The 12,049-nt window shown below is 57.9% G+C and overlaps 1 protein-coding gene across 16 annotated transcripts; it reads left to right on the top strand.

The window, feature by feature from the left end:
- The first annotated feature begins 81 nt into the window (after positions 1–81).
- On the top strand, positions 82–11,517 carry USP19 (ubiquitin specific peptidase 19). Of its 16 annotated transcripts, none has more exons than XM_027098753.1 (27): positions 82–199; positions 1,709–1,971; positions 2,235–2,270; positions 2,442–2,570; positions 2,657–2,790; positions 2,864–3,166; positions 3,283–3,499; positions 3,630–3,786; positions 3,898–3,969; positions 4,085–4,200; positions 4,309–4,523; positions 4,606–4,801; positions 4,880–5,013; positions 5,122–5,280; positions 5,365–5,475; positions 5,962–6,072; positions 6,157–6,258; positions 7,022–7,162; positions 7,258–7,376; positions 7,595–7,732; positions 7,845–8,158; positions 8,264–8,374; positions 8,463–8,679; positions 8,763–8,915; positions 9,017–9,177; positions 9,259–9,437; positions 11,108–11,517. In XM_027098753.1, exons 2-27 carry the CDS (start codon positions 1,845–1,847, stop codon positions 11,222–11,224), a joined length of 3,969 nt encoding a protein of 1,322 aa, XP_026954554.1. In that variant the 5' UTR covers positions 82–199; positions 1,709–1,844; the 3' UTR covers positions 11,225–11,517. The 16 variants fall into 16 exon arrangements, with proteins under 16 accessions (XP_026954554.1, XP_026954553.1, XP_026954552.1 ...); XM_027098752.1 differs by having other exon boundaries at positions 4,303–4,523; XM_027098751.1 differs by lacking the exon at positions 11,108–11,517 and adding an exon at positions 10,453–10,963 and having other exon boundaries at positions 3,283–3,505; positions 4,303–4,523.
- Positions 11,518–12,049: the final 532 nt, after the last annotated feature.

Below are 12,049 nucleotides of genomic sequence, written 5' to 3'. Positions count from 1 at the left end.
AAGTGCGTCACTAGCTCTGCGTTCAGGCACCCGCGGCCGTAACTGGAAGTGGAAACAAAACAAGCAGCTGAGGCCGTGGTGGCGGCGGCGCCGGGACGGGGGAGGGGCGCGCCGGAACCGGAACCGACCTGACGCCGGAACCGGAATCGAGAGCGGGTTGCCAGGGCCCGAAGAGGGCTGGCTGCAGTGGCCTAGCTCGGTGAGTGGGGCTGGCCGCTGCTCGCCTGTCTCGCCGGAGCAGGGAGGCCGAGACGCGGGCCTAGGGCGACCTGTTCAAGGTCACGGGCCGTACCAGTCTCCGCCCCTCGAGCCCTGCGGCGTGCCGGGCCCACTGATGCAGGCGGGGCCGTTACACTAAAGCCTGTGGCCGGCCTGCCGTCTCGAAGAGGGCTGGCGGCGAGCGAGGGCGGCTTCCTGGAGGAGGTGGTGGCGGGCCCAGGGTTCGGAGGCTGGAGCTGGGTCGCAGCCCGGCCGGGGCGCTGGTCTGTGGTCAGTAACCCCGCGCGGCCGTATTAGGCCACCTTGGGGCTCTAGGCAGCCCCGTTCCTTCCTCAACGTCCCAGGAGGAGAGGGTAGGGACGCGACCTTCAGCTGGGGCCTGGGAGCAAAGAGGTAGCAGATGTCCACCCCTCGATTCTGGACCTGTCGTCACTGAAGATCTAGCCCACCAGTCCCACATCTGACCCGTAGAAGAATCCCCCCGTCCCCCGCCAAACCTCCGCTCCCCACTCCCACACACTCACACTCTGGGGAGCACAGACTAGTCACTATCTGTCCTACTACTGTCTCAGGCCATGCTTGAGCCTGCCAGGGATCCTGGATCCATGGTTCGTTCATCCCCACCCTTATCTCAATTTTGAGACCTTTATTTTGTATGGAGAAACAGCCCAGAATCCACTGGTGGGTCTGTGGGAAACTGGCTAAGAGCTGATGAGGGGGTGGACATGGGAAGGAAGGAGATAATGCCTGTTTCAGTCTCAGACTGCATGCCCACCCTGAGGCAGAGATGCTGCTGAAAGGGAAATGTGACATCTGAATACCCTTTTCACCTTAGCTTTTGCAGGCCCCTCTTTGCATAGGAGAGCAGCTGGAGAGGGGAATCTCTCCAGATGTAAGAAAACAAAAACAAAAACCAAGCAGTGCACAGAAGCAGGTTCAGAGGAGGGTGGGAACTGGCAGGTGGCAGGTGGGGCTCCTTAACCTCAAGATGATGCCTGGGCAGTGGTGGCACCTGGGCTGGGCCTGTTTTCAGCCACAGAGCCTGGTCCTCCTGCTGTTTAATTGTCTGTCTCCTCCTTTCTTGCCTTCCTCCTACTTCTCGGGTGGTGACTAAGCAGCCAGTGAGAGTGAAGGAAAAGTGAGCACCCTGCTCAGTGTGCCAGCCCTGTGGGCTGGAGCTATGGCTCCTCTCCAGATTGGAGGAGCCTGGTCCCAGGCCATGGCTGCCTTGACCTGACACCTCCTCAGTGAGGCTTCTCTCTTTGTGGGTCTGTATGGCAGGCATCTAGGAGGCTCAGCCAGAAGTGGTTGCTTCTACTTGCATTATTTATTCCGCCTTAGGAATAGTCTGAGAGTATCTAGGGCTACATCAGGTAGTAGAGAGATATTTCTCCATAGGCTTAGAAGTGTCCCAGGTTGCTGAGCCCTGGGTGTAACCAAGGAGCAAATTTTGGGCCTTGGTAGTGATCACTTGTCCCCTTCTCGTTAGGCTGTCAGTTCCTTGCTGGAGAATTTGTCCACAAAGAGTTGCCAAGATAGCTGGGCCAGGAAGAAAGCGCCGTAGCCCTGACCCAGACACCGTTGCCGACCCCGGGGCACTCTGGCTGTCACCCAAGCGGCTCAAGATGTCTGGCGGGGCCAGCACCACAGGCCCAAGGAGAGGGCCCCCAGGACTGGAGGAGGCCACCAGTAAGAAGAAGCAGAAGGATCCAGCAAACCAGGAGAACAAGGATGGAGATCCTAGGAGAGGTGGTAGTGGCATTCCCAGAGTGCTTGTGGCCTTCCCCTCCTCCCTTCCTGTTGAGCATACAGATTGGGGATTGGGAGATGACTTTTTTGCTGTTCCTTCCATCCTGGTCTGATGCTGAGAGAAGGACCAATAGCAGGCTGGGTAGAGCCTCAGTTTTGAAGTTGGGGTACTTGGCTGAAGTCCTAAAGATGGTGTTTGGTGGGATGTTATAGTCTTGGAGACTGCCTGTCCATCATCCTTTCCCTGTTCTTTCCTTTGTTGTCAGGGTCAGCATTCACTCGGGAGGAGCCAACCAAAGACGGTGAGTAATGAATAAGCCTTTTGGATGATAGAGTGCTAGGGGAGAGGAGGGGGCACTGGGGATATAGTCCTTATCTAGAGCAGTTGCATTAGGGCTGGGTGTCTGGTACCTGCTTACTCCCATCAAAATTTCATGGAGACTTTCACAATCTTTTTGACACTTCCTCTGTAGAGTTGTTGCTTGATTGGAGGCAGAGTGCTGATGAGGTGTTTGTCAAGCTGCGTGTGGGAGCCGGTCCCCTGCGGCTGGAGGAGGTAGATGCTGCCTTCACAGACACAGACTGTGTGGTGCGGCTTCCAGGTATGTCCATCTGCTTTGAGCCCAGCAGTATACTTGAATCCTTTGATATCCCCTATCTCAGCTCACTCCTCCCACTCTGTTGCCAGGTGGTCGGCAGTGGGGTGGTGTTTTCTATGCTGAGATAGAAAGTTCTTGCACCAAAGTGCAGGCTCGCAAAGGTGGCCTCCTGCAGCTGTCACTGCCCAAGAAGGTGCCTCTGCTCACGTGGCCCTCTCTCCTGGTAAGTTTCAGAGCAGAGTAGGGTAGGGATACTCAGTGTAGTTAACAGGGCCTGACTGCTGTATCTTTGGCAGAAGAAACCTCTTGGGACCCAGGAGTTGGTGCCAGGGCTGCGGTGCCAGGAGAATGGGCAGGAGCCGTCTCCTGTTGCCCTGGAGCCAGGCCCTGAGCCCCGCCGGGCTAAGCAGGAGGCCCGGAACCAGAAGCGGGCCCAGGGCCGTGGTGAGGTAGGCGCAGGGGCTGGCCCTGGGGCCCAAGCAGGGCCCAGTGCCAAGAGGGCTGTGCATCTCCACAGAGGGCCGGAGGGGGAAGGGTCCAGAGATGGCCCTGGACCCCGGGGTGATGCCCCCCAATTCCTGGCTGAGCCGGCCACCCAGGTGAGAGTGGGGTGCCTGCTTGGGAGTTGGGAGGTGAGGGGGAAGGGTGTGGACTGCAGTGGGGGGCCGCCTGCCAGACCCAGGGCTGATCCTGCCCACAATCTCGCCATGAACAGGCTGAGGCTGAGGAACAGCTCCGTGTACCACCACTGAACCCCCAGACCTGCCTCCTGGGCTCAGAGGAGAATCTAGCACTTTTGACAGGAAAGAAGGCAGTAGCCCCCAGGAATGACCCAGTGTCCCCAGTCATGGCCCGGAGCAGAGACTCTGAGAAAGATGATCGTTCCAAAGAGGAGATGGCAGTGGCAGCAGATGCTGCAGCCTTGGTGGATGGTAAAGGTGGGGCTGGGGGTGGGCAGGCAGAGCTCTAGTTTGGGTTGCAAGGTTGGTGGGTGGGTAGGAAGTAGAGTAGGAACAGGCTGGAACCTGTCCTGGGTGGTGCTGAGATGTGGTCTCAACATAGAGCCCAAGTCCATGGTGAACCTGGCATTTGTCAAGAATGACTCGTATGAGAAGGGGCCGGACTCAGTGGTGGTGCACGTGTACGTGAAGGAAATCTGCAGGGACACATCTCGAGTGCTTTTCCGCGAGCAGGACTTCACGCTTATCTTCCAGACCAGGTGGGTGGGTGGGCAGACACATAGGGCAGACAGTGTGCTTCAGGCAGGACAGTGCGTCTCATGTTCTTTCTCCTGCCTCTTCTGCTCTCTGCCCCTGCTCTGCCTCTACAGGGACGGAAACTTCCTGAGACCGCACCCGGGCTGTGGGCCCCACACCATCTTCCGTTGGCAGGTGAAGCTCAGGTGGGTGGTGCCCGGCCCCGCCACTGTGCAAGTCCCACCCTGGGCTCCATCCCCCTGACCCATCTAGCCCTGCATCCCCTCCACCTAATTTTCTGAGTTTAGCCTCTTCCTGCAGGAACCTGATCGAGCCAGAGCAGTGCACCTTCTGCTTCACGGCCTCTCGCATCGACATCTGCCTCCGCAAGCGGCAGAGTCAGCGCTGGGGGGGTCTGGAGGCCCCAGCTGCACGAGGTCTGCACACGAGCTCCCTTCATTGCCCAGTCCTCATGACCCAGACCCCCACCCCGTGCCACATGCTGCTAACCACCAGCCCCACCATTCCCCCTTTTTAAGGTGCAGTGGGTGGTGCAAAGGTAGCCGTGCCGACAGGTCCAACCCCTCTGGATTCAACCCCACCGGGAGGTACCCCCCACCCCTTGACAGGCCAGGAGGAAGCCCGGGCTGTGGAGAAGGAGAAACCCAAGGCTCGATCTGAGGACACAAGCCTAGATGGTGTGGCAGCCCGCACCCCCATGGAGCATGTAGCCCCAAAGCCAGAGCCACACCTGGCATCGGTGAGAATCCTTGGTGGGGAGGGCCAAGGATGAAGGCTGGAGAGCCCAGGGCTACTCTCTCATGCCCCTCTTGCTCCCACAGCCCAAGCCCACATGTATGGTGCCTCCAATGCCCCACAGCCCGGTGAGTGGAGACAGCGTGGAGGAAGAGGAGGAGGAAGAGAAGAAGGTGTGTCTGCCGGGCTTCACTGGCCTTGTCAATCTAGGCAACACCTGTTTCATGAACAGCGTCATCCAGTCTCTGTCCAATACTCGGGAGCTGCGGGACTTCTTCCACGGTGAGAACGGGGGCTTAGAGCCCCGGGGATGGGGGATATCTTCCCCTGCTCACACCTCTCCTTGGTTGCTGTCCCTAGACCGCTCCTTTGAGGCCGAGATCAACTACAACAACCCACTGGGGACTGGTGGGCGTCTGGCTATCGGCTTTGCTGTGCTGCTCCGGGCGCTGTGGAAGGGAACCCACCATGCCTTCCAGCCCTCCAAGTTGAAGGTGATCTGTGGCCACTCCTACCTTGGCTGGAGAGGGTGGGAAGGGCTAGCCAGCTGGGTGCATTGTAGGTGCTGGAGCTCCATGCTCACATCTTGCCCCTGCTTCCAGGCCATTGTGGCGAGCAAGGCCAGCCAGTTCACAGGCTATGCACAGCACGATGCCCAGGAGTTCATGGCTTTCCTGCTGGATGGGCTGCACGAGGACTTGAACCGTATTCAGAATAAGCCCTACACGGAGACCGTGGACTCAGATGGGCGACCTGATGAGGTCAGAGTTGGGGGCGGAGGTGAGCATGTCTCATGCACGTCTCCGTCCCCAGGTCTCCTCGGTTCTCACCACTCTGCTCCTCAGGTGGTAGCTGAGGAAGCCTGGCAGCGGCACAAGATGAGGAATGACTCTTTCATCGTGGACCTATTTCAGGGACAGTACAAGTCGAAGCTGGTGTGCCCCGTGTGCGCAAAGGTGTGACGGATTCTCCTAGAAAGACACCCCCAGCTTGTCCTAGCTAGCCTGGTCAGAATGGGGTCAGAGGCATGTGCATCTTTTGGTGTTGCAGGGCAAGATTTGGGCAAAGAAGGTGAGGGGGAGGCCTTAGGCCCTGTGTGGGCTGCAGAGGTCAGGCTTGGTAGGCTTCCTGACTGAGGTAAAAGTGATGTTTGGGTGATGTAAGGTGGGGTGGGGATGGGTAAGATTGGAAAGGCACAAGGTGTGCAAATGAGAGGCAGATGGTTAAAGCGGCTTGGCTGAGGAAGGCCTCAACTACCAGAAACAGGGATTGTTCTCTCCTAATGGTTCTCCTCGTCCATCTAGTGTTGTCAAGCCTGAGAATTTGCTGGTTGGCTGTGAGACCCTGAGAGCCATCCAAGGGCGTGGATTGGGCTCTCAGGGCACAAGCATCCTGCCCCCCACTCCCTCTGTGGCCACCCAGTGGAAACTGTACATTTGCAGGTCTCCATCACTTTTGACCCGTTCCTGTACCTGCCGGTGCCCTTGCCACAGAAGCAAAAGGTTCTCCCCATCTTCTATTTTGCCCGGGAGCCCCACAGCAAGCCCGTCAAGGTGAGAAGTAAGCCCGTATTGCTGGGCTTTCGCAGAGACCCTGGCCTACCTCCCACCATGGACTCTGTACTCTTGTCACCACAGTTTCTGGTGAGCATCAGCAAGGAGAACTCCAGTGCAAGTGAAGTGTTGGACTCCCTGTCTCAGAGTGTCCACGTGAAGCCTGAGAACCTGCGTCTGGCTGAGGTGTGTCTGTCTTTCCAAGGCTCTTACGCGCGTGGACACATGTCTGTGTTTGCAGCGCGCAGATACGTGTGTACGATCATTAGCATCTGTATGTGTACACACAAACGTGCATGTGACTGCACAAAGACAGGTGGGGTGCTATTGGTTGAGACATGGTTGAAACCAGGCATTTGGGCTATGTAACTGAGGTGTTCTCAGTTCCCAGCCATCATCTGGATTTATTCCCCCTTTTGTTGTTGGCCCCCAGCTGCTCTTCCTTCTTCAGACAAGGAGCTTGAGCTGCAGGACTAGCCATCCACCAGCTATAGACGTTCTCTATCCATTCTGCTTCTCCCTCCTGTTTTCCCAGATCTGTGTGCCGGTTTTCCCCAAAGGTTCCTAGCCTGCTGCCTGGTAGTGTCCTTTACCTCGGGGGTAGAGGTAGGGAGATGCCTCCTTGAATGCGGCCCCTTCATAGTAACCACGGTGCAGTCTCAACAGGGCCCACTGGTTGACAGCCGGGTAGAGGCCCTTGGTGTGGAGAGCTGGTATGGTTGATACCTGCCCCAGTCTTGGTTTTTTCATGCTCTGTGAGGCACCAGGCTCCTTATTCCATTGGGCACTGAGGCTGGGGCCAGCAGAGGCATATACTTCTTTTGGGCCACAATCCCCAACCCTGCCCCCATTGACCCAAGATCAAGGTCATATCTTCATCTTGTGCTTTGTGGCAGGGCCAGGGAAAGGGCTTGTCCTCACATAGGATCTGTGTGTTCTCTGTCCTCAGGTGATTAAGAATCGCTTCCACCGTGTGTTTTTGCCCTCCCACTCACTGGACACTGTGTCACCTTCTGACACACTCCTCTGCTTCGAGCTCCTATCCCCAGAGTTGGCTAAGGAGCGGGTGGTGGTGCTAGAGGTGCAGCAGGTGAGTGGGGGCCAACCTGATGGCACAGGGCCCTGATGGGGGAGGGGGGCGTTCCTGCCTGCCCTGGCCTCACTGAGGCAAACGACCCACCCTAGCGCCCCCAGGTGCCCAGCGTCCCCATCTCCAAGTGTGCAGCCTGCCAGCGGAAGCAGCAGTCAGAGGATGAGAAGCTGAAGCGCTGTACCCGTTGCTACCGCGTGGGCTACTGCAACCAGTGAGGACTCCCGTGGTCTCCCCCCGTCCCTCCTCTCCACCTTCCACTTGCTGCCCTACCTCTTCTCCACATAAAGGCACATATATTTTAAGCCCTCTACCTGCCACCCCACTCTACCAGACCCTGGGGGAGGCAGGGCTGGCATACCCAGTTCCTTGGTCTAGCCCTAGCGTAGAGGTGTGGCTAAGGCCCTAGTCTTACCTCCTCCTTCTCTCCAGGCTCTGTCAGAAAACCCATTGGCCTGACCATAAGGGCCTCTGCCGCCCTGAGAACATTGGCTACCCCTTCCTGGTCAGTGTACCTGCCTCACGCCTCACTTATGCCCGTCTTGCTCAGCTGCTAGAGGGATATGCCCGGTAAGTGCCCAGTGGTTGGATTAAGGTGGGGTAGGTGGGGCGTGGGGGTGGAGTGCAGAGGTGCCGGACACGTTGGTCTGGATTCTTACTTGCTTTTGCTGCCTGTTACCAGGTACTCTGTGAGTGTGTTCCAGCCACCCTTCCAGCCTGGCCGCATGGCCTTGGAGTCCCAGGGCCCTGGCTGCAACACACTGCTGTCCACTAGCTCCCTGGAGGCTGGGGACAATGACAGGGACCCTGTTCAGCCACCGGAGCTCCAGATGGTGACCCCTGTGGCTGAGGGGGACACAGGGGTCCCCCGGGCCTGGGCATCCCCTGATCGGGGCCCTGTGCCCAGCACCAGTGGAGTTTCTTCTGAGATGCTGGCCAGTGGGCCCATTGAAGTTGGCTCCTTGCCTGCTGGTGAGAGGGTGTCCCGGCCTGAAGGTAAAAGTCTGGTGAAAGGCTCTGGAGCTGGGGTAGGGGAGGTTGGAGGAAGCTTGTTTAGGCTCTGGTAGACAGGAAAGCTCTGATTATCATGTTCTTTCACAGCTGCTGTGCCCGGGTACCAACACCCAAGTGAAGCCATGAATTCCCACACACCCCAGTTCTTTATCTATAGAATTGATGCATCCAACCGAGAGCAGCGGCTAGAGGACAAAGGTGTCTGAGGCCGTGGGAGGGACCCCTGGCGTGGGTTGGGCTGGCTGCTCTCCACAGCTGCATGATTCCCTTCCCTGCCCGTTTCCAGGAGACACCCCACTAGAGCTGGGTGATGACTGCAGCCTGGCTCTAGTCTGGCGGAACAATGAGCGCCTGCAGGAGTTTGTGTTGGTAGCCTCCAAGGAGCTGGAATGTGCTGAGGATCCAGGCTCTGCTGGTGAGGCTGCCCGTGCTGGCCACTTCACTCTGGACCAGTGTCTGAACCTCTTTACGCGGCCTGAGGTGCTGGCACCTGAGGAGGCTTGGTGAGGACAGGGCAGCAGGCAGGTAGTGGGGAAGAGTGGAGTGGAGGTCTGTCGGTCTTGACTCCGCCTCTGTCCCCTGTCAGGTACTGCCCGCAGTGCAAACAACACCGCGAGGCCTCCAAGCAGCTGTTGTTGTGGCGCCTGCCGAATGTGCTCATCGTGCAGCTCAAGCGCTTCTCCTTTCGCAGTTTCATCTGGCGTGACAAGATCAATGACTTGGTGGAGTTCCCTGTTCGGTGAGCAGTGGGCTCTCGTGACTGTAGTCAGGGCATGGGGGCCAAGGTCGGCATCCAGGGCACCTGTTGACTGTCTCACCTCTCTCTGGCTGGTACCACAGGAACCTGGACCTGAGCAAGTTCTGTATCGGTCAGAAAGAGGAGCAGCTGCCCAGCTATGACCTGTACGCTGTCATCAACCACTATGGAGGCATGATCGGTGGCCACTACACTGCCTGTGCACGCCTGCCCAATGATCGCAGCAGCCAGCGCAGCGACGTGGGTGAGGGCACACACAGCCAGCAGGATAGATGGTAGGGGTGTTGGTGCAGGGTATGTTCACACTCTTCCCACCTTGCCATAGGCTGGCGCTTGTTTGATGACAGCACGGTGACAACGGTAGACGAGAGCCAGGTCGTGACGCGTTATGCCTATGTACTCTTCTACCGCCGGCGGAACTCTCCTGTGGAGAGGCCCCCCCGGGCAGGTCACTCTGAACACCACCCAGACCTAGGCCCTGCAGCTGAGTCTGCTGCCAGCCAGGTGAGGCACGGGGAGGCTGCTCAGGCTAGTGGGGCCCAACTCACAGATGGGTGGGGGTAGGGCACAGCTTCCTCTTCTACAGTCCTAGGCCCCTGGAACCTTCGGATTTTTAAGAGTCACAGACAGGGTTCCCTTACATCAAAGCCTTAGCCAGAGCGATTCCCAGGCTGCAGGGACACTTACAGAGGTACACACACAGCAACGCGCTGCCATTGGTGTGTGCATAGGCTACGGGCCAAGTAGCTGCTCCAAATTTCACTGGGTATAGTGGTGTGAACAGACTGTACCTGACACCTCCCAACTTTCCCTCTGCACACTCCCCACATGCTAGCCCACAGACCCTCACTTGTGATCGTCCCTGTGTTCTGATGTGCACTCAGGACAGGGCCTATCCAGCAGGCCATAGCCAACGTGGCCATCACCCTCTCTGAGGTGAGCTTTTGTCCCCACTGTGCCTTCAGGATCTTCTGTCTCTCTTACTGACATGGGATGCCATAGGCCTGGTTGGTGGGCACATCCGAAACTCTTTTCTGGACTTGTCTCCTTGCTGTCCTCTCCTCCCTTGAGCCCGCCTTGCTGTCCTCTCCTCCCTTGAGCCCGCTATCAGGATCTGGATGTAGGTGGGCGGGAGCCAGGAGATGACTCTGGGGTTGGCAGCTCTGTCCTCCATGAGCCAGTCTCCTCTGTGGGAAGCCTGGGCTAAAAAACTGACCAGCTAACCCTCACCCCCACCCCCACCCAACCCCTGTGGGGAAGTTGCATGTCGATAGGGGAGCTTCTTGAGGCCAAAATGCCATCAAGATTCTCCCACTGTGGTGCTCTCCATCTAGACAACCCTGCGAATGGCCCACTTGGCTCCTGCCTGTCCACCACTCTGCCACTTGACCTGGGATGTACGGGGTTAGCACCGGTTACGTTGGGCGGGACTGTCATGGCCAGGGGTCTTGGGGACACTGGGTCCCCCTACCCCCTCACCCCTGCCCTGGGTGCTGATGGCCGTTTCCGCATGCCGTAGGCTTCCCGGATTTGGCAGGAGCTGGAGGCCGAGGAGGAGCCGGTACCCGAGGGGCCTGCGCCCCTGGGTTCCTGGGGGCCCCAGGACTGGGTGGGCCCCCCGCCACGTGGCCCTACCACACCAGACGAGGGCTGTCTCCGATACTTTGTTCTGGGCACCGTGGCAGCTTTGATGGCCCTCGTGCTCAACGTGTTCTATCCTCTGGTATCCCAGAGTCCCTGGAGATGAGCTCGCCTGCAGGCAGCTGCTGTGAGCTGGCCTACCTACCTGCCCACCAGGCCATGCCTGCCTCTGTGGTGGGGACCAACTCTGGGCTTGGGCCTCAGTGTGTGCATCTGAGGGGAGAGGGTGGGGACTGTGGCTCCTGCAGGGGCAGAGCATCTTAGGGTGGGTATCCCGTCCAGCTGTCTGTCCGTTTGTCCTGCTGCTCCTACCCTTGGCCTGGGGCTTAGCCCTGCCCAAGCAGCTTCCTGTATTTAAAGTGTTAATAAAGTGAGACTGTTCAGGCTGATCTCGTCTCTCTGTCTCAATGCCGCTGCTGTCTGCGCCTGCCTTGGGGCCCTCCCTTGGGTGCCAGGGCTCCAAGCCAGCACCCCCGGGATGCCAGGCGGCATACTGGGCAGCCCCCAACCCCTGTCCTCATATTCTGTTGCAGGGACTAGGCCCTGGCCAGGCCCCTGACGTGGCCCCCACGCGGACAGCCCCTGAACGCTTCGCCCCCCCTGTGGACCGCCCAGCCCCCACCTACAGCAACATGGAGGAGGTCGATTAGCAGGTCCCTGGCTGGTGGGGGGACTGGGTTTGGGGGATCCCCCACAGAGGGCCAGCTCTTTGACGCTTCTCCTTCTCTAACCTAGAGGACACTGGCTTCGTCAATGGGGAGTTGCGGGGGGGTATGATTTGAGGGTGGAAACCTCACTCGTTGGGACCTCTTGTCAACTTGACCCCCCCAGCCAGTGGGCCTTGGCTTCTCTAGCCATGCCCAGTGCTGTGTGATTTGATTCTCAGTTGTACCTTCAATTCTTTCTGACTCGCATTATAAACATTATAATTTTATTCTAAAAATTGTAATTTTTTTTTTGCATTTTGGAAGTGATTGCTGCTGTTTAAATATATTTTAAAAATAAATGACAAATAAGCAGACTTAGTCACTGTAATACATCAGGTGCTGTGACTACCTCCCCTTCCCGACATCTGGGGTGTGTGTGTGTGGTGTGTGTGGTGTGTGTGTGTGTGTGGTGTGTGTGTGTGGTGTGTGTGTGTGTGTGTGTCAGTGTCGTGAAGCCCCCACTGCCATCAGCTCTTTGGGGCCTGACCCCTGCCCTTTGATCCCACTGGTTCTGGGTCCCACGTGGAGGCACCTATCGTTGGTAACATTGCTGGTACCTCACACCCTAGGAGTGGAGTGTACCCCATGAAGCTCCAGAAGCTGACAGCATGGGGTAAAAGGTGCAGGCATTGGAGCAGCCTGGGGCTGACAACCAGACAGTAGGTCAGGAAGGACTTCTTGAGGAACAGGAAGTACTTGGGGGTGGAGAGAAGTCTCTTTTCTCTTTTTCTATTCTCAGGTCTTTCTTTGCTGTAGTTTGAAAACCAC

Source organism: Aethalodelphis obliquidens, unplaced genomic scaffold, assembly GCF_003676395.1.
Source record: "Aethalodelphis obliquidens isolate GAN/ISIS:26980383/991018 unplaced genomic scaffold, ASM367639v1 scaffold125, whole genome shotgun sequence".
Taxonomy (NCBI): domain Eukaryota; kingdom Metazoa; phylum Chordata; class Mammalia; order Artiodactyla; family Delphinidae; genus Aethalodelphis; species Aethalodelphis obliquidens.
The sequence above is the reverse complement of the archived record's forward strand: the minus strand, read 5'-3'. Positions and strand labels throughout refer to the sequence as shown.